We start from the raw sequence: 21,277 nt of genomic DNA on the forward strand, positions 1-21,277 counted from the left end.
AAATACTGCAGGGTCTAAAAGCATTTGAAAACAGTTCTCAAACACATATGCTGAGATTAGAACGCACGAAATACATTTTAGGTATTGAAGGGGTTATATTTATACCACGTTTTCTTTTTACTGAATTTTATTGAAGGATATAATTTCCTGGTAAGTAGAGGCCAGGTATGCTGATTTATTTATTTATTTATTTATTTAATCTGCTCCTTAAAGATGATAATGGATTAGTTTCTGATCTGAAGAAGGCAGGTTCCTTTTCCTCCATCAGCTCTGCAGACTTGTCCTGTCTTCCGATCTCGCCCTGTGCTTCTAGCTAGCTTCTGCCACTCTTAGTTGTATATTAAATTCTTTCTCTGCAATTGTACCTCAGGTTTTAATGGAATAGCTTTGATAATATGCTATTTAGGTTTTCTATCAGGCTTCATTACCACTGGCTTTCTTTTTGTATTCTGCTTTCTTGAGCCTGCCTTTTTCTTTTTCCCCTCCCTACCTCACTTTCTCACGTATGTGTTAAGCAGCTGGTAGGCTTCTGCCAACTCCGAGGGCCTGTCAGTAAAGTGTGAGTCAGATGGCTCAGATTTCTGCTTCCCGTCCCCCTGGCGCTCGGTAGCAGGGAATGGACAAAGCAATCTTGGCTACCAGACGTAAGGAATATGCCGTCTTGCTGACTTCTCACATTTTGCTTTTACGGACTATGAAGAAATTCTGTAATGAAGTTAGGGGTGTGTAATCAGAGTCCACATCAGTGAGAAATGGAAATATTATTGAGAAATGGTAGTACTTTTCCTTGGGAATATTGATGTTCTGACACAAGGACTTTGAGAAGGAATTGGGTACATGCAGATGGTGAGACCCTGATCCTGGGGCTGTACACCTCTCTGAGCGCCTTCTTTTTCCCGAGGGTTAGTCAAATCACTGACCTTGGGTCTAGAATTATTCTATTTTGTAGTATCAAGTTAATTATTTTATACTACTAGGGAAGCACGTGAAACTCCATGGAAGACTTGCAGTGAAGTTTTTTCTCAGGAAAGCATATGGGGTGTTTTGGGTTGTCTTTTCTTTCCTTGCAAGAAACTTATGCAAGTCAGTGTCTTCACGGTCTGCTTTTCCAGTAAGAGAAGGAGTTTTCCTTAGTATTATGATGGCTTTCAATCATACAGCTTTACAGTTTAGTCTGCTATACAACCTGACATAAAAGGCATGTATTGTAAGAAGAAGATATGCACTCTGGGAAAATACTTAAATCTTCTAAAGCGATTTGGGAGAAGGATCTAGGAGAAATATGCCAACACCCCCCCCCTTTTTTTTTTTTTTTTTACATCAGAATATATAAGAACTTTATTGCTTTAAAAGAATCTTTACACGTTGTCATCCAAATGCATTTGAGAGGTGCTGATTTAATCTGTTTTGACGTTGGGAAAGATTCTGAGGTCTGATGCTCTCAGTCTCCAATGAGGGACAGAAAGGAGTTGGAGAACTGCATCTTTCCGAAACCAAGTCCATTATTCTGGTATACAGTCCAGTCTTGAAAAGGGTTGAAAGGTCTTACGAAATGAAGACAATTGTGAAAATCTTCAAGATTGTCATGAAAGAGAATTTTTGTCTTTGGTATTTCTTTCATCCCTCTTTTCAAGGGCTCCCTCTTGATTTTGGTAAAAGAAAGAGGTGGGTAGAGCAGGCCAATGCGGACACAGCACATAGGGAAACTTCTGACAGAGTTGGAGGTGCAATAATGAAAGACTTCAAATTTATCAGATGGTATTGCAAGTGTTACATAAATATAGATGCGGTTTAAGTTCTTAACGTTATCTTTTTACTGAGAGTATTTGGGGCCGGGTGCCCATTTGTATGAGAGGGAAGAAGCTGACAGGGGTGGTGGGGATGAGGCAGGCGCTGCTGGGCTGTGCTGCCTGGCTGCTGGGCGAATCCCTTTGCTGCTTTCCAAAAGGTTTGGTGGTTACTTTTGTCAGAGTCTTGTGCAGTCTGGAAAATTGCATCACTTTAACCTTGGAGCATGTGCAGTCCATGTGCATTAAAAGAGCCATTTTGAGGGTGAACTGTGCTATGCTTTGTTTCCCACTGAAGCAGTGCTTACCACAGATGGCAAATGTGTCCCAACTGTGCTGTTCCCATCGATCCCCCTGGTACAATACAAGGATGTCCTCGTCTTTCCTCCCGGTGACACCGCCTCAGCTCAGCCTGTCAGCTCTTGCCTTCAGCCGAAGGGTAGCTTAGTGTGATGTGGGGGAGCCTGAAGTAAGCAAAGCAGCACATAAAACCCCTGCGTCCTTTAGCCTGCTTCTTAACCCCTGTTTATGGATAATGGGAACTCAGGCGTCACACACTTTCATAAATTAATCTCCCACACTTTATCTTTTTCTTTCCTCTTTTATTCCATGTTTGTTGTTTTCCTAATTTTGGCATTCGTTGTATGTATTTCCTTTTCCTTAAGATGGGGGAAGCGAAGTTAACGTTGCGTATTTATTTGTCACTGTATGTTGGCCTTTCTCCCCGCGCCAACACGCGCGCTCTGTCTCCAGTTGCTAACCGTGGTATAAATTGCAGATTAGCAAAATGTAGCTCCAGAGAGTATCTTGGAGGCAGAATGGAGAGTCAAATGTGACATGAGAATTGATGAAAGACCCATTTATATGCTCAACAACAGCCTTTTCCTGTGGGTTATTTTCAGCGTTGGCTCAGGAAATGTGTTTGTGAAGTTCCGTGGGACTTCAGTTTGTATGGTGATATTTTAACTGCAGCAAGGTCTAATGTAATTGTACACGTAGAACAGTAAGATTTTAGGGGGCATAAAATAAATGTTGGGAAAGCAAGTAATCAAAATATTAACTTCGGTTTTTATTAAAATGCTAACAGTGATATTAATATGCGTCATTTACCCAGCATTTATATTTGATCCAGTTAAAGATGTTTTAACAAATATACTTAGAAAACTATGCAGCTATGTTATTTCAATGCATTAGACAAAATTTAGGTTAAGGAATTTTAGATGCTAGGATCCAAGAAGTTTCTTTTAAAAAAACTGAGTTTACACAAGTTGTAATTTTTCTGTAAAATATCTTTATGCTTATGAAAACTGTTCCACTCAAGCAGAAGTGGACTAAAAAAATCTTTAAGATGCATGTAAATAAATAAAAGGAGGTTTTATTAAAACTGCCATTTTGATAGCTACAACCTGAGCCTTATGGCTCAGCGATTTCAACTGCGCAGAGTTCCGTTGATTTTTCAGTTTTGTTTGTTTTGGGTTTTTTTTTCCCCCAGTGGTGTTCCTGGGGTCAGATGTTCTGTATTGATTTTGAGATGAGCTGAAAATTTTAGAAAAAGTGTCTAAATCCCATTCTTCTTCTAATCTGTGCAAAAGATTAGAGGAATGGAGAGCACAAGTCCAATCTCGCAAGCAGCTCAATTATTCTTTACAGCTAGTCTGTGTTGGTCTCAACCAAACTATTTCAACCTCTGTTGTCCAGGAGACTACCCAGGAAGCTGTGTCAGCTCCCATGCATGCACACAGTGGTGTGTTTAAGAGTTAAGTCACACCGTGTTTATTTTAGATCTAAGTCACAACCTTTGAATACTCTGCTACTTAGCTCTCTTGTGTCATCTTCTAGGTATCTGACATGTAAAAAATGGAGTGCAATAGGTTGTGCATTATTTATAAATTGAATGAGCAACTTTTTGAAGAGAGGTATTACAGCCCTGATTTCAGGGATAAAGTCACCCAAAAATAATAAAAATAATGGTGAGTCAATAGAGAAGGTATTTAGGGCCTTGCATTAACTCTGATTTTAGTGGAGCCGAAGTAGTTGCACATTGGAATGTAAAGGTAGCTCTGGCAATGTAAAATCAATTTTGTTTGAAATCAGTGGTTTTGTTCTCACTTGGTCTAAGGTCTTTTTTCCTTTCCTAATGGATGCATTTGGTTTGAGATTTTTGTCACATTTTTATGACCGTTTTCTAGAAGTATATTCAGTGTGTGCTGGAGTTGTGTTTTTTCTTTTTTTGTGTGTGACTGGAAAGTAAAGTGTTATTTTTCTTCTGATCCTGCTGTCCTTTCCCAATAAATCTTCCCACGAGGGTCTGTTTTGTGAATTGAGAGAAGTTAGAATAGCAGGTCCTGATTGTAAATGAGTGCCGTATTTTGGTGGTCCTGTTTTATATTTATCACTTCCATCCTAGGATTTTTTTTCCAAAGGTCTTGGCCGTGAGCATTGCAGCTCTCTCTATGAAATGAGAATTCATGATAAGGGAAGGCAAAACCTGTAAATTCTGCAAAGACTTCCCTCTTTACCTACCCTGAGAGGCAGGTAATCCCTCACAGCTTTGGGTTGTGATGGGAAGAACTGATGCCGCAACTCATTCCCTTGTACAAGTCTCCAGGCAAGGGTTTAAATCCCAGGGTTTTGCTGCAGTGTTTCACCTTCCAGTACCAATGCTCAAGACTGTCCCCTTGTATCCTCTTGGATTATATTCTGCTACATTGGCTTAATCTCCAGCGGAGGCGAGGCGATGCGACTGTCTCTCCTGCTTGTCATGATGACAGCTGTGCCACCTGCGTGGGCCCAGTTGAAGGGCCGGTGGGCACCAGTTTTCTTGAAGACTTTGAAAACTGAGACCTCTCTTTGTTTTTTAAATGTGGCTTTTCTGTGGTGAGTGTGGAAACATCTGAAGCATGCATGTGTGTTTATGTTGAACTTTCCAAGGAACTGAGGAATTGTCAACAAATGGTCTCACTGAAGCTCGCTCCTGTGAGCATGGGAGGCTGCCTGGGGCGAGAGCGGTCCCTCTGGCCACGGGAGCTCGTGTTTTCAAATCGCAGCTAAATATGGAGATAATCTGAGAGCTGTTTGCACCTTTTTTTAAACCGTGGTTTTTAAAATCGTGCAACAAAGAATGTGCATGACTGCTGATCATAGTGTGCCTGCAGTAGGGTGACTGACAGAATGGCTGCTTAAAAGAAAAGGTACAAAATTTATTAAGTGTGAAACATATGAGAAATGCCTTGCTTATTTTTTGCTTAGAATGCAAGTCAGATTTTTTTTTTCTCGTTGTTGAGGAAAGAAATAAGTGCTATCTTGGCTTGAGGATGACAAATGCTAAACTAAATGCTGCTGGCTGTAAACACTAGGAGAACTTGGTTCCAGCAAGTCAGGTGTTGCAGTTTGCAACATGCTCAGCCAAGTATAGAAGGAGCTGCCAGTGGCATGATCTAACAGGCTAAAAGTGGTGGCAGCTCTTGGCAGTGTTTGTGATATCTTCCTTGCCCAGAAAACCCAGGTGTGAGCAGGGAGTGCCAGAGGTAAAGACTGGGACAAAGAGGGTAGTTCTTGGTGTTTCTTTTGGTAGGAGCAAACTCTTGGCATTCCCACCTGGCCTCCCTCAGCAGCCAGCCCTTTGCCTTGGAGGCAGCAGACAGCTTTCGAAGTACAAGTGGCTCTGAACAAAAATCCATTTCAAATAGGTTGTCTTGGGCTTCTCTTGATTGACAGTGTATCACTATCATCAGGGGTCCTGACTTCCTACGAAAAACGTGGACACTTGTGCATGCATACAGTACATATGATACTGTTTAAAATAATTCTGTTTCAATTCTTGAACTCTTCAAATTGCAATTTGAAAAAAGTAACCTGATGTGCACAAAATATTTTCAATTTGAGCTGCTCAGCTGGATGCAGGTTGTTTCTGTTTTCTAGCTGTGATTCTTGAGGAGTTTTTATGTTTGTGATTGTATCCTCAAAGTTCTCTAACCAGCCTGGAGAGAATATAGCCCAACACTTATAAGTGATGCAAATAATCATGGATTCATTGGTCTACTTTGTTTGCCTCTTGTTTTGTGGTGCTTTTTTTTTTAAAAAAAAAGAGTGTTCTAGAAGTCTGTTTCATTCCTCAGCCATGTCAGCTATGGCAGGATAGCTCACGAAAGGGACTAATGAATCTCACAGGTGCGATCTGTTCAGGTAGTCTTAAAAAAAATAAATAAAAGGGAGATCAAGATTAACTTCCTGTCATTGTCCTTAGTATTAGACCAATAAAAACTCCTGGTCTCTTGCCTTTTTTGTTGTTATTGGCCCTAATAATACACAGAAATTATTAAAGTCATTGAGCTGTCACTGTAGAAGAATGAATGGCATAACTTTAATGCTATCGTGTAAAATCCTGTTTGAAAGGACACCTTGCTATCTCACTCTCTTGCTGTGAAAAAGCACCATTTTTGGCAGAGAAGTTGAAGACCAAGCAGCTTGGCTGCAATAAGGCAACTAGTCCCCAGTGCTGGCAGCCAAGCCAGCGCCGCGAGAGCTGCAGCGGTACCCACCAGCCTTTCTCACACTGTCCACTGCACCTAGAGAGGGGAGACGTGATCTCCGCTTCAGCTCTTTCCACCTATGCGTCTGTCATTAAACCAGAGAGGTGACTGATGCTGTAGGAATAACTCAGATAAGTAAGCCACCTGGTCCAGGCTGCATTTCATCCTCATTTGCTGCTTAATGGTTCGGCATGCCTGAGGGAGAAATGAAAAGCAGGGGGACATGAAGAGGACAATGGGGGAAGAAATTTTTTAGTCACAGTTGTTCAGAGAACCTGAAGTTTAAATGATAAGATGAATATGATGGGTTAAGGTCCAGGTGCATCTGGAGTGATATGAAGTTCGTCGTTATGCTTTCCATACTGATTTGCAAAAGAAAACGTGTGCTGATGTTGGCTTCTTCAGAATGGTTGTGGAGCTGAGGTATTGCAGCAAAATGTAACTCATCCAAAAAGTACATTAATTGATGCCTTTATTAATCTTGCTGATCTCTAATCCCATCATATATTTTCTTAAAACTCCAAATAGGATCTCACTAGTGATCTTGGTTAATTTTCATTATTATCTTTGTACTTTTCCAAGTATGCTTGCTTGCTAGAACTGATTTCCTTTTTTTTTTTCAAAAACCCACAGTAAATAAATATCAAAGACATTGAACTGTCTTAAATAAAAGGTATTAAAATAAAGAAAAAGGAAGTTTACTGAACAAAATCAAGCCATTATTAACCAAGCAATAATTTTACTTTTGCTTTGACTTTCCAAGAGCATCTTCTGTTGTCTTGAGCGCCCAAATCACATAATTGCTTCCTAAATTATTTTGGGATCTTTATTTACAGCCTTTCTGAATTTAAATATGACTTAACAAAAAATATGCCGTAGAACATTTTTTTCCCGCCCTTTAAGTCTTTTATCCTTGGGGTTTCCCAGAGGTGTACAACTAGGATCCATTGAGGGAATCTGTCAGTGAGGCATGCTTCCTTACCTACAGCTATTACAAGTATGAGGTGCTATGAAAAAATGTAATAGCCTTGTCAGCTATTGCCTCCAGAGAAGGCCAGAGTGCTTTTCGTTCTTAAAAAAAAAAAAAAAAAAAAAGGCAGCTGAACATGCCTTAGTTACTGAAATTGATTGCAGGGACTGATGATATTAAAAACTGAAAATGGATGAGCAGCAATAGTAATTGTTGCTTCTCTGGAGGAAAGTGAAATGCAAGCAGCTGTGAAAGGATTGTGAAATGCTGTGACAATACAAAAACAATTTGAGATGAAATATTACAGTAGTGTATGCTTATTGGCTCTCTGATGTTTTGGTGTGTATTTTTTAGTTCAGTAGGAACTTCAGTTTGTGTAATTTTGCCTGTATGTTGAAAGTTTTCTTTAAAAACAAACAAACAAACAAAAACACTCACAAAGAAACCACAGTGAAATACTGGAGGAAGAGACAGAAGAAGGATAAAGATGCTGGGACACTCCTACAAAAAGCAGAGTAGAATGGATGCTCCTTTTAAAATAATGGAAGGATGAGAAAAGAAGAATCTAGCAGTGTGTTGTGTGAAAGGTCCTGTTCATTCATCATTCCTACATATTTTTGATTACTTGCTGGAAGTAGAAAAAAACATCTAAAAATAAGATCGTAAGGAAATGGGTATAAAGCAGCAGCATGGATGAATCTATTTTAAAAACTTTGGAGCTGTGGAAACTTGCTTTTTAGTAGTTATGGTGAGGCTAACACTTGAAGTAATTCCAATATACTATAAAATACTTAATGTTGGGACATTCCGTGGCAGAGAATCTCTCTGAATCATCTCAGTCAAGCTTAAAATACTATTTGCCTTCTAAATGAATTGGGAACTGAGACTGAAATGTTAATTGTGACTTCAGGCTATAGTGTCCTATGCAGTGTCTAAATCAACAGTGCCTGAAAGTGAAGCCTCAGGTGTCTTAGAAGCTTTTATAATAATATAAATAAGCTAGTCTGAACTAGTCTTGGTTGTCTTTTGAAGACAGTAAGAGATTTTTATGCTGATTAGGATTTATTTTTCTGGCTGTAATAGCTTGATGGCAGTTTTGACGGTTTATCTTGCTGTATGTCTTACTAGGACTGGCATCTTTTGTTTCATTAGTATTTTATTATCACATTAGGAAAATACAGCACAATGTATATGCTTTATCCCATAAACTGCTCATTCCAAGGCAAACTAACGATCCCTTCATTTTGTGTCAAATAAAAAAGCCCCACATCTATATTTAGGTAACTTGCTCACAAGATACGGCAAGATATTCTTACTCAGTGGGCAGCACAGTGAGTTGGCAGTGATGGTGTTTCACATGACTGATAATGCAGAAGTTTCTCTTGCTAGTGCTGTGGGTAGGACAAAGAGTCGTGATGAAGAGGGAACAAGATAGAGACAGTTCACAGTATCCCCGAAATACCGATCAGAAGAGCTGCTTGAAAATAACCATTACTGCATACTTGGGATATTTTGAAAAAGGGGAATTGATATGTGGCAGAAAATAGTCTGTTTACTTAAAGATTTACTGCTACTTCCAAACTTATTTAAAGGCCACAAGGGATTTTACTTTGTCTAGAGATAACTTTAAGAGAACTATATATACACTTATGTTGTAGATGACTTCAGAGGTGAAAGTACAGAAAGAGTAATCAGTAAATGTAAAACTGCTTTCTGTTTCAACAGAAAAGCTGTAGTATTTATGGTGGAAGGTTAAGGTGTAAGGTACAAAGAGAGTCACATGTTCTCCAGCACATGGCTGATAAAGACAGATCAACACAGTGACTTTATTACCATCTTCTCTGAAGAAGAGGACACAGCCGCAGATAGCACCAGGAGTGCATCTACCCATGGCTACAGTATCGCACCCTATCCCTGAACTGCTGGTGGCTTGTTTGGTTCTGGAAAATGGCTAGGTGCAAACTGACTTTTGGTCATTAATCGTCTAATCATCCACTGATGATTAGACAGTTAATGAAAAACAGAGAAGAAAAAAAATTGTAAAAACGCAACAGAAAAAAAACCTCTACAAAATGTTTCAGAAGAACCTGAGGGCTGTGTTAGGCTGTGAGCTGAGCAAATACAGTATAAAGATGTATAGGGATTACTCTGAGGTGCTATGACTGGTGGGGCACGTACTGTAGGCAAGATTTGTTAGATGGTTCTCTCAGCTCTCATAGTTTCCTTTACACAAATAGTAGGTGCATAGCCACCACAAAGCCAAGAAAAGGAGCTTAGTCCTTAAACGTTGTTGTGATTCACAGGAAGAAAAAAAAAGTATATGGTGAGGGACTCTCATTTCTGGATGCTTACTAAACATCCTAAAACATCAACAGTTAATTATTAAAAAAAATTATAGGCTTTTTTTTTTTACTAAAACTTTCTGTTAGATAAGCTGATTAATCTTTCATTTAGAAAAATCTTCACCAAACACAGGTCAGCTAGTTTGATCTTCATCCTTCAGTGGTGATGGGGTTATGTTTGCGCAAGCAGAATACAGCCTCACCTAGAAATATGCTTGTTTCTGACCTCCAAAAGGGCAGCTTTTCTAAAACTTAAAGTGTCGGCACAGTTTCCCTGAAAAGTTTAAATGGAAAATGATGGCGAATTCTGGGAGTGGGCATCCTGTAGAATATGCTTAGGCAAAAGAACTGTGATTTCAGAAGTGTGATTACAATGTTTTCTTGATGGGAAGGAATCTTAGTTAAAGGAAATTAAAACAAATATTAAGGGTAGGAGAAGGGCAATAAAATGTCTATTAACAAGAGTAAAATTTAATGAATAAGGGACTAAAAAGTGAATTCCAGTGAGGTTAAAGCTTAATACATTTTGCAATAGGAAAAAAGTGTCCCAGATCAGATGTAGATTGTGACAGATGTGGATGGTAAAACAATGAGTAATATAGTAAAGGGAGGAATAGCAGTAGTTATTCCTATTGCAGGTTTTGACTAAAGCAGAGGGATATATCTACCTCATACAACGCTACAGATGTAATAAAGATGTTTGTCATCTATAAAATAAAAGGATCTGAGATGGCATCTGCTAAAATAAACATTCTCAGGCCAACAGGTCATTTGACTGTGAATTAGGTAGACTAGACAGGGAGTTTTCTGAATTGCTGAAGTTAAGTAACTGCAGAAGTCTTAGCGTCCCGCTAGTGCGGTTCCAAGGAAAGCTCCAGCGAAAAGCTGTTGTTTTGCCTTCCTGAAGCTTGCGGAGGCTCTGTGGCAACGTCCCTGGTGTACTCCATGTGCTGTTGTCATCAGGGCTCATCTCGCTGGTGGTCACTCTCTTCCCACGTGAAGTTGGTAATTTCCAAACTGAAATAAATGGATGCGTCTCTGCACCCTGGGCGCTGAGGTCTTGGCTCGTGGTCTCGTTTGAACTGTGCAGTGAGCTTGCAATATCCTTCCTCCCCCCACCCCATTCGGTTCTGGGAGACAGTAACTGCTTGGGTGTTTCCCGAGTCCCTTCCTGTGTTGTCTTGATAGAACCAAGCTATTTTAATCTTTTCTACGTCTTCATGGCTGACCAAGGTCTGTCTGCAGGCCAACTTATCTTGTCTTCATCTCTAAATATATTTCTATTTGTGATCAGCATTTGTGTGCTGTTTTGTTTGGTTTTGGGTTTGGTTTGGGGTTTTTTGTTTGTTTGTTTGGTTGGTTTTTTAACTCTACCTTGAGCATTGGTTAGTCAACACTTTGCTGTGGCTGCCAGAGCATCCTCACACAGCTGGTATTCTGTATTTCTGCTATTCAGGTTACTGGCAGCCAGATCCCATGGGATCCACGCTGACAGGTTTTCTTTCTGGTAACTATCACAGTTGGGGTTGGTGAGTCTGGAGAGTTGCCCTCCGTCCCTCCCTGCTTTCTTGTGATTCAAAGTTAGGAACAGAAAAGATCAGTTGTAACCATCCCTTGAGCAGGGAGGCAGAGGGCAGCAATATGAAGTGTGTGCCCTCAGCAGATGTTGGCTGCACAAAATTAGGTGTTGATCAGCACAGCAAGGTGTCTGCTGGCTGCTACAACTTGTGGACAAGGGTTTCTGGATTTACTTTTTGTTTTGTAGGGTAGGTAATCACTTTTGGCTCGTATCACGATAAGCCTGTGGCATCCCAGCATCTTTTTGCAGCCTTGAACACAGATTATGTGAATTTAGACACAGCTTTAGTGTAATTGGCAATTATTAGATATTTTTAAGGATTAAAAAGTAGGAGCCCAGGGATTTGCTGTGTTTCTGTGTCACTTTACCAGAACTTCAGGCTCTCTTTTGTCTAGTCTGTTGTCGTCTTTATCTTTTCCTACCTTGCTTTTTTATTTTCTTCTAGAACTGCATTTCTTAAATCTCTACTGAAGTTGTCAAGGCTAGTTAGAGGAAAAATGTTGTGTGCCTGTCTCATGCAATTTCTGTATTGCAAATACAGCTGAAGCTAATGAAAAGAGACCTCTGTAATCGTTGTACAGCAGCAGAACAAGGTTATATTTTATAGCCTTGACAGCTACCTGGAAGGTGTCTGTCTCTGGGGGATGGGAGTTTTTAATCACAAAAGATTCTGCTTTATAGTTTGTAAGAATAATTATTGGACAGATCAGTTATAATATTGCCATCCGTGATGTAGTTGATTAGCATATGCATTGAGAAACAACCCTGTATATATACGTGCATCTAAAATTTCAGACAGAAATCTGCAGGCCGAGTACCATATCTCAAACAAGTCCTGATGCTATGAGATAGAGGAGAGCAAAACAGCTATGGTCTTTCTTATACTTCTGGCACACAGTACAAATGTTGCACTATATATGCACATAGCAGTAAGGGAATAGATTTATCAAACTTTGCTGTGAGGCAAACTCTGATGGGCAGGAATAACATAAATACTCCAAAGGTACTGTGGCTTTTGCTTGCTGTCATCAAGCATTGTATCAATACCAGCATAGATAAAACATTGCAGAGTTATGAATTCACTGTGGAACAGTCTACCAACTGTCATAGTCATCTTCAGACTACCCACTACTGTTTCCAATGTTTCTGATACCAAGTAGACCATTTATTGTGGGGTAAAACAGAAGGCTCTTTACATAAATATGTATGATATGTTTGTTAATTATACGTATTTTAATTTTAGGTCCTTAGAGGAACACCATGGTCATCCTAATGTGGTAATGGGAGATCTTCAGTCAGATGAAGAAGATATCATGAACAGTTCTGATGAAGATGATGACACAAATTCTGATTCCAGCAAAGGGGAGCCTGATCCTCAAGAAGATAAACAGGTATTTTTTTATCTTTATCTTCTGAAGCTATTCCTCACTCTTGCACTATTTTGTAAATTGTAACCTGTTGGTATATTTTCAAATAAAAGGCATTGAGACAACATAACTTTATATATTTCTTTCATCATTCTTATTGTTCAGTGGGTTTTTTCTAAAGTTTTCATTTAATATGCATATGTTAGCCTGATATTACGAGGTCAGGTTTAGAAATATCTGACTACAAAGTGTGTATTGCCTGACGTATTTGTTCTTAATCTTTTACTGAATTGTGGAGCTGTAGACCTACTTACTATGCCCCTGCATGCACACACAGGTATGTCTAGAGATCTTCAGTTTTGAGACTTGTAAAAATACCTTTTAATGAGGCTGTTTATGCCTCACAGATCCTTGAGCGCACAGTGTTTTTCTTGTGCACTGACCATTTAAAATTAACCTTTGGTTTGTCAGCCTTGGGTGAAGCCCAAGGAAAGGGGCCAGGTGAAGGTTGTAAGGTCTGAGAAGGTCCTTGTGAAAAATCTCTTGGAAGCTGTAGTTTTCCCTGGATGGTCCTATTTCAGGGGTCTTGACCATGCAGCAAAGGCTGTGTTCCAGTAACCATTTCTGTGCAGAGAGCTTTCTTCCGTTTGCAGGTTCTGCATACTAACCTGCCAAATCACTGCTTGGCACACAGGGGACAGATGACTGAACCAGTTTGAAAAGGAAGAACTAAGATGGCCTGCCTTTCAGCATTTAAGTCCCTTATTTCACTCCTTTGGTACTGAGGAGAGACTATTGGTGTGCGCACGAGAGACCTGTCATTGTAGGATGGCAGAGCCACCTCTATGCCCCCTGGAGGAGTGTAAGCCATACCTGATTGTTCGGGTTGAGGTCTGACCTTCTGCTAGCTTCTGCAAGTGCCAACTTGGAATGATTTCCCCTATTTTAATCTTATTTCTTCTTCAAATGAGGACCAGGAAGACAGCGCAAAATACTCAGAATGAAATGAAGTTCTGGGAGTTCTGTCCCTCTCCTTGGGGATACCGACTTTCTTACTTCTCAGTCCTGGACTCCCTGGCACCATCCTGCCCATAGACCAGTGCCTCTCCTCAGCATCACTCCTGCTAGCACTGTTTCCTTTGATAGTAGTTAGATTTGCTTCCTCTCCTTCAAAATTAATATTTTTTTTAAAAAAAAAAAAGCAGCAATGGGGCTCTTTAGTGCTGGAAGAGAAGACTTGATGATGATATGACAGACCTGAATGTCATTTAACCAAATCTTCCGAGAGAAATAAATTGGGGGATGAAAAGCGAGTCAAGGGAAAAGCTTGTTGCTGTGAAACTAAGCAGGGCTGTACAGAAGCTAACTTAACCTTGCGTGCCTCTAGAAATGCCCTCAACCTTTCACGATGGAGTTTTACAGAAAAGCTTCCCTGTTACGAGGCTTCTTGGGCAGGTTTCATGGAGTAATTCAGTGCTTGCTGTGAAGCATCTGCTCGTTGGCTTGCTTCAGCCGCTGTGGCACGTGCGGCCAGCAGCTGAGGATTACAACCAACTTCCTAACAGGGAGAGCAGCTGCAGAGAATGAAGCAGTTTCTGCACTGGACATCAGCTGGGCTTGTTTTTAGTTTTCGTTACCGCAAGCATCTGGCTGTTTTGATGCTTTTTATCCATTAGAGGAGTTACAAGATCCTTTCGCAATGCTGTGCAGGAGAGCCCAATTTGTATCCCTTCAGTTCTCCCGTTAAGAGAATCTTAGGCCCAGAGTATCTTTGGCTGAGCAAATGCAAAGTGGCCTTCTCAGTGCCAGCTGGTATGTGAAAAGTCTTTCAAACGGGGTTGAAAACAGACTGTGATATTTTGTTTTGTAATTGTTTAGCGGTAGCATCTTGTTCTCAAAATACTAATTTTCATCTCATTTGCAAGTGTCACATCTACAGGGATGGCAGATACCTTGCTCTGCATAATTGCGTTACTTGTGAATTCAGTTTTGTAGGGACCATGTCAGCTGTGCTTTCTAAAAAGGCATGGGGGCCTGAGGATGGGTGTTACAATCTCGCTTGAATCCGATTGACCCTCACTGGATAGATCTAAGTGTTTTTTGGAAATAAATTTGATTTTAGAAGTAAAATTCCAGATCTGTGTGAAGATGTCTATGTAGTAAGTAAATAAAATAAGGTATTTTGCATATATATGATGCAACACCAAATTATTAAATTTAGAAATTAATTTTAATTTAGTAATTTGGCACTGTATCAATGAAATGCAAATGAAGAAAATAATTTAGATTTTTTTTTAATATAATGATATAATTAAAACCAACCTCTGAATATCATTGGTTCCATGGTTTGATTTCCAGCACTTGAGTTCAGAGAAGAACTAAAACTCCAGAAAAATCTTGCAACATCAGTGCTTATAAACCAAAAGCTCATACATGCAATGCCACTGATATCTGCTTTTCTAGATAAACTGTTCAATGCCTATATTATATTACCATACTCAGTACAGCCTCCCCAGGACTTCCATCGCACCTATGGTTTATATCCTGCGATGTTTAGTGCTCCTCATCCACGCTCTTTCTTTGCAGCCCATTGAAATGAAAGCCTGACTATCTAATAGATGTGGTGACAGCTGGCAGCAGAGAAGCATATGGCAAACCATGAGAGCTGTTATGGAGAAAGGTGTTTTATCTGAGGGAAGTTGTACATGGGAGTTACGCTGTGTAGAAAACACATTTGCATCCTGACACCTACCCTCTTTTGCTTTGTAATATCTGTTCCTTCTATCTGAGGTTGAACAGTAGCATTGACTTTTTGGAAGCTAAACGTGTGCCTATAAAAACCAACATCATCTCTGCAGTGTTTCAGGTAGATTTCAAGACTCACACTTCTAGATCTTTGCAGTATGGTTGCTATGTATTCCAGCAGCTCCTTCAGTAGATTGTCAGAAGCTGACTTTTCTCTTCAGTCTGATTTTTTTGTTGTTGTTCTTTTTCTCCTTCCATCATCTTTTTCAGTAAAGAAAAAGTGTATTTCTTTTAAAATGTTCCCAAAACCCATTTGAGTTTACTACAAATATTACTGTTGCTGTATTAATCAGCAGGAAAAAAAAAAAGGAAATATTACCTGTACTTTACTACTTTTGCTAAACAATAATTGTCACTTGCTAGGGCTTCATTCATTATGTGCTTCAGTGCTCCTGTAATAATTAAACAGAAAGGCTGATAGTGTTATAAAAACTATTTGTAGCTAATATTGTCATTTCCAGCTATAAGCTAAATGGATTTTCTCACAGATCCTGAAAAGCCAGAAGGTTTCAAAGCCAAGAGATTTCAAAGCAGTATAAAACGTTTTTATTAGAAATAACCATTAGATAATTACATGGGATTTGAGGAACTACTAGCTGGAAATGATGACAGTTTTAGTAGGTGCATAGTATAACATATAATTTTATTTGCAGAGTAAGGCAGCTGGAAAGAAAACAAAGGTGTACCATATTGCCAAGGAGATCATGAGCTCAGAGAAAGTGTAAGTGTCAATGCTACACTTAACAATTATTCAGTTTATTTTAATTGGGCAATTAAAATGTAACTATTACTTTTTCTTGCCTTTTTGATAGGTTTGTGGATGTGCTAAAACTCTTACACATTGTAAGTACCCAAAACCCAGAAATTTCCTCTTCTATGTATTTAATCTGTTAAAAGTTCTACGTTTAGGCTTTATTGTAGTGATTGTGACTTTTTTTCTGCTGTGTCTACATACTCAAAATATAAAAATCTAATTTAGCAGAACTTTAAAGTTTGAGATTTTATAAAATGGATGAATGTTTTGCTAGTTTGTTCCATGTCTCCTTAATTAATGTATTCAGTCTTCCAGCTGAGCAGAGTTATTGCCTGAATATTGAAAATGGAATATATATCCGTTTATGTCGATCAGCATCATATTTATAAGCCAGCTTGTACCATAGCAACTTGGTTAGAATAACTTTTAAAGTAGCAGGGGAAAGTAGGAACAATTTACCTTTAGAAATGGTATATAAAAATACACATTCTTTAGGTTATCTAACTAATTAGCTCTAATGGTCCATCCATCACCATGGCAGCGTATTTTTTTGAGCTGCAATTCTTTGACAGATGCTTGCTTTCTGATAACAGCTGCGATTTTAGTACGTGTGATATGCTTTCCACAGCAAGGGTTAAGTATTTAATTCATGCTTATGCAGACCAGTCATTTGTTAAACATGCTGTGTTGAAGGTGATAATAGTAAATTAATGAAGAATTTAGCTTTCTCTAGCTCCATTTTATGTGTTTTCTGTCGACTTCTAAGTGATATGTGTTTGTACCATTTTGTCACTCTATTAAGTGCAAGCATAGTGATTTTTTTTTTCCTTGGGCAATAGAAGCGGTTGTATTACAAACAGATGCATTGGTCTGTCTTGGTCTCTTGAGAAGCATGTTCTGTGAAACTTGGGAACAAAGGCTCTTATAGATGAATGTATACAGTCCTGTAATATGGAGATCTTTCAGGAAACAAAAAGCTTACCACACCACTTGCTGATTCCTCTTTTGCCTTCCATTTTAGTAATTGACTTTCTTATTCTGTTTAAGTTTGGTTTTTAAAAGCTGGGTCAGGCAGTTGCGGCCAATATGTAATTTACGTTCACCATGGGTTTTAGTACAGAACTCAAGCTTAAATACCAGATAAAGGAAGACAGTTGTCCTAATGAGTATAGACATGCTTTAAGCTATATGATTTTTAATTATCATATTTTTCAGGCATATAACTTAGATCTTAGAGATGTCTTCACTTTTCAGTGTATCAGTTCTTCAGGTAACACGTGCAGTACTGGAAGAATAAGGCTGTTGATGAGGAGGGTGCAGGCAAGCAGAGGAAGAATGTGGGAGAGGGAAAACAGCCGGGAGTTTAGGAGTTCCTGGGATAAACTTAAGGTTGTCTGCACAATGTAAACGTGCAATGCTGTAGGATGTGTTTTGCTTTGTTTTAATGAGTAACTTGCAACTCTGTTCATGACAGTATGCTGGTTTCTAGCTGCCAAATAAAAAACATGAGAAATGTTTTTGTTGGCTAGCAATAACAGTCAACATGCATTCAGCCTGGTCTAACAGAGAGGATGCTAAGCTAGGAGTCAAGGAAATACTCTGTCCTCAACTTGTCTGTTGGCCTGCAGCGGGAACCTTGGTGAACCTTGTCAGAGTGGGCACCAGTTTTGAGGCTCTGTGTGTGTTGCATTCTTCATTAAATAAAAATTGCTATACCAAAGAAAGGTTGCAGAAACACTTTTTTTTTATTATTTCCACAGAGTGGTATGCCTGAGGATTTGTGTATGTTCGTCACAGACATTATTAAATATGTTTAATCATATATTTCTTATGGATATATTTAAATGTTGATAAAACTGTCCTTTTGATTTCATGTGCACTGAACCACTTTCACTTACTAGTTTCAGCGTCAGGATTACTAATTGTCAGTCAAGCAACCTCTGACAGATGTCTGGAATCAAAACGTAGATTGTCCCCGGGCTGGGCTGTTTTTACCCATAGTAAAGATTTGGCTGCTCAGGGAAGGCTCCATTGCACCTTCTGAACCATCTATTAGTGGTTTTCCAAAGACTAAATACTCAAAATTTATTGACTAATTCCATTAGCAACAATCTGAAATTAATAGTATTCTCAGTCTGTCTTACCAATGCCAGTTTTTCCAGCTCACAGCTCTTAGTACAGCCAGGGAACAGAACTGTTGATGTAAGAAAAAGGTTTTTAGGGTGCTACTGCTTAGAGCATTTGAAGTGGAGTCTAAAGCAGTTGAGAGGTGAGAATGTGACTGCAAACTTGTTTCAAGTACCACTGAATTTTTTTTAAGAATTTTTTTCTTTTATATTGACAAAGTCAAGTTAGGTGGAACAACTTTTCCAAGATAGTGCTGGCCTGTCTGGACACTGTCACACTTTGTAAGTCACCTGACTGCTTCTGTTGAAGACAGACTACAAAAGTTCTCTAGAAAATTAGAAATACTTTGTGACACTTCTATTAATACAAAATAAACTGGTCATAACAGAGATAAGGGGCTGAACTGGCTTTGCACACTGATGCTCTCTCAACCATACCCAATGAATGGGGTTGCTTGAGGGAGTAATCAAGCATTAGATGTAATCTTGAATTCTCTGTATTTCTGTAGCTATCATAATGCTTTTGTAGAAAACAAGACTTCAGTGAAATACTGTTAGAAACTCCTGAAAACAAGAGAGCTTAAATCAAACAGCTCATTTGTATGCATCTTTGTGAGATGGTTCATGCATGGCCTCCACAGGGTAAACAAGGGTTGAGAAGGTGCAAGAAGTCCTGTTTCTTCCCTAAGGGCACTTGCGAGGGGGGGGGAAGGAACGATGAACGATGAACTGGATATAAAACATAAAGTCATGTAAGAGAAACAAGCTTGTCACTGCTGTCTGAGATGCTCTGTGCCCGAAAAACACCTGGTGTTCCTGGAAAAGGAGTAAGGCAGGATTGATGCCATTTGTACTTACTTGTGGGATTCTTTGGAAATGGTTTGCTTTGCACAAGTGAGAAGACCTCCTCAGCAGCACCCTGGAGCTGTAAGGGTAAGCTACCTGGCTTATTTGATATCATTTCTTTTGTCCGTTTTTGTTCCAAATTTTGTTCTTTTGCCAAAACCCACCGCTCTGTTTTCCCCTTGCTGCTACGGCATGGGCAGTGAGGCTTCTGGTCCAGCAGAGGAACGTGCTTTTTGAGATGTCTCCTTCCGCTGCAGCACTTAGTGTGTAACTTTGTGCTGTATGACCAAAGAAAAGCTTAGGCTTGTAGGCTTTGGCTTGAACCTTTAGATCTGCACTTCTGACTTAGACCCCTGTTCTGTCGTTATTAGGACTCTGAGAGCAAGTAGGAGGTTGTCAGGAGGCACCTCGTAACTTTTCTGCAGCCACAAGATCAGCCACTTATTGGAGAAGTTAGATAAGAGGTCAAATGTCTTTCTTTTTTCTATTTCTATATTTCTATCCTTGCAGAGACACTCACAAGAGTGAGAAATTCTGGTTTGATATGTTTCCATTTTCAGAAGACAATTGCAAATATATATATATATATATAAAACACCTATATATAGTTTTACATATCTCTAAAAACTTAGACTTTTTGTATATAGTAGCCAAATATTATGAAAAATAATTCATAGTAGATTTGGAAAAAGAATGTAATGTGCATTTTGAGAAATGAAATAGCTATGAGTTTTGGAGCAAAAGAAGGCCTGACCTCTGGTCCTGGCTTACAGCTGACCTCCTGTTCAGCTGTGAAAAATTATCTCAATCTCCAACTCCTTTTTTTCCAACTGTATGAAAGTTCAATATTTGACCAGTCTGAGGTGAATAGGCTGATAAATTTTTAGTCTGTGAAGTGCTTTAGAATTGCTGATTGAGGCATTTGACAATGAATTGCAGCTGTAGTCATCTTAAGAAGGCTAATGAAATAGTTTTGGTTTGGAAGGAAACATTGTTCTGCTACCCAGCCTGTTCCTTGAAATAACATTCTGGGAATATGCAACAGTCAAATCATTGATGATTGCAAAAAAAATTAACTATCTCATATTGTTAAAGACTTAAAAATTATTTTACTACTGAAGAAAAGAGGCGTGGAACTATTTGGCAGCTTTCCAGAAGCAAGCTCATGTTTGAAAAATATTATGATCCACACTTACTCATAGTCTTCATTAACTATTGTTGCTATAGTTTAATTTAACAGTTTATGGCTAATAGTCTAATGGTAGTTAAGACTGTGTATTTGTGTTTTAAATAATGTATTTGTGAAATCTTCTGTAGCTGTATTCCTAACATTTGTGTTTACAGTTTGTCACATATAGCAGCCTGGCTGTTCCCCAGAGCATGAAACTTCCTCGCCTTCCCCCCCACCCCCCACCCTGTAGGATGTATGTGTGTGTGTTTCTTGAAAAGCATCCAAACGCAAACATATTTTTTTCCTTAAATTAAACTGATATTTGAGCTATCTGCAGGTGTATTTAGCTGGGAGTTGTACCTCAGCGGAAGGGATTATGACTTATTTTTGCTTTGCTAGTGGTATGTTCTAGGAGAACAGATCCAAGATGAATATTAGTTGAAGCCTTAGGAGTAAAATACGTGACGACGTTTAGGCCATGTAGTTCTTTCTCTTCCAGTTACATTTACAGGAAGTTTTAATTTCACCCATTCGAAATTATCTTCATTCAGCTATTAGATACCTGAAGATGCACTTAACCCAGTCAGCAGCTGAGCAAGGGTTTAGTACCTATTGTGGTTTACAACTGAACTTGTTCCTTTCCTCCTTGGACTGATGCGGGCAGGTCGCTTCGCTGCATGCCAGGAGTCGTCCTGTGGAAAGAACTGAGAGGGACTGTGAGTCAGGGCCTTTGCAGAGGGGAAGTGCGTGGGCCGATCGCAGATGATTCACAACAGGGTCAGAATTATTTCAGATATCATGGCCCTTTGCTTATTTAAGGAAGCTGCATTGAAGGAGGGGTGGGAGGAAACAAAAGCAGCGATGGTGGTATCCTCCTCAAATACTGTTTAAAAACTGCACAGCTCTAGGAGGAGTGTATACTAATAGGATAAATAAAATTCCCTAAACATTTTCAAGTTTGGAACATGTTATTAGGCAGTAATTCAGCAACAGTGTAT

General features: G+C 39.2%; 1 protein-coding gene across 1 annotated transcript in view; it reads left to right on the forward strand.

Annotated features, from left to right (window-relative positions):
• The window catches only part of FGD6 (FYVE, RhoGEF and PH domain containing 6), a 71,049-nt gene that overhangs the window by 15,947 nt on the left and 33,825 nt on the right, over positions 1-21,277 (forward strand). The window contains exons 4-6 of the mRNA XM_086461839.1: positions 12,454-12,601; positions 16,036-16,103; positions 16,195-16,225. Coding sequence (XP_086317965.1) covers positions 12,454-12,601; positions 16,036-16,103; positions 16,195-16,225 — 247 coding nt within the window. The remainder of the gene's footprint in view (positions 1-12,453; positions 12,602-16,035; positions 16,104-16,194; positions 16,226-21,277) is intronic.

This window comes from Leptosomus discolor, chromosome 1 (genome assembly GCF_034619465.1).
Source record: "Leptosomus discolor isolate bLepDis1 chromosome 1, bLepDis1.hap2, whole genome shotgun sequence".
Classification (NCBI taxonomy): Eukaryota; Metazoa; Chordata; class Aves; order Leptosomiformes; family Leptosomidae; genus Leptosomus; species Leptosomus discolor.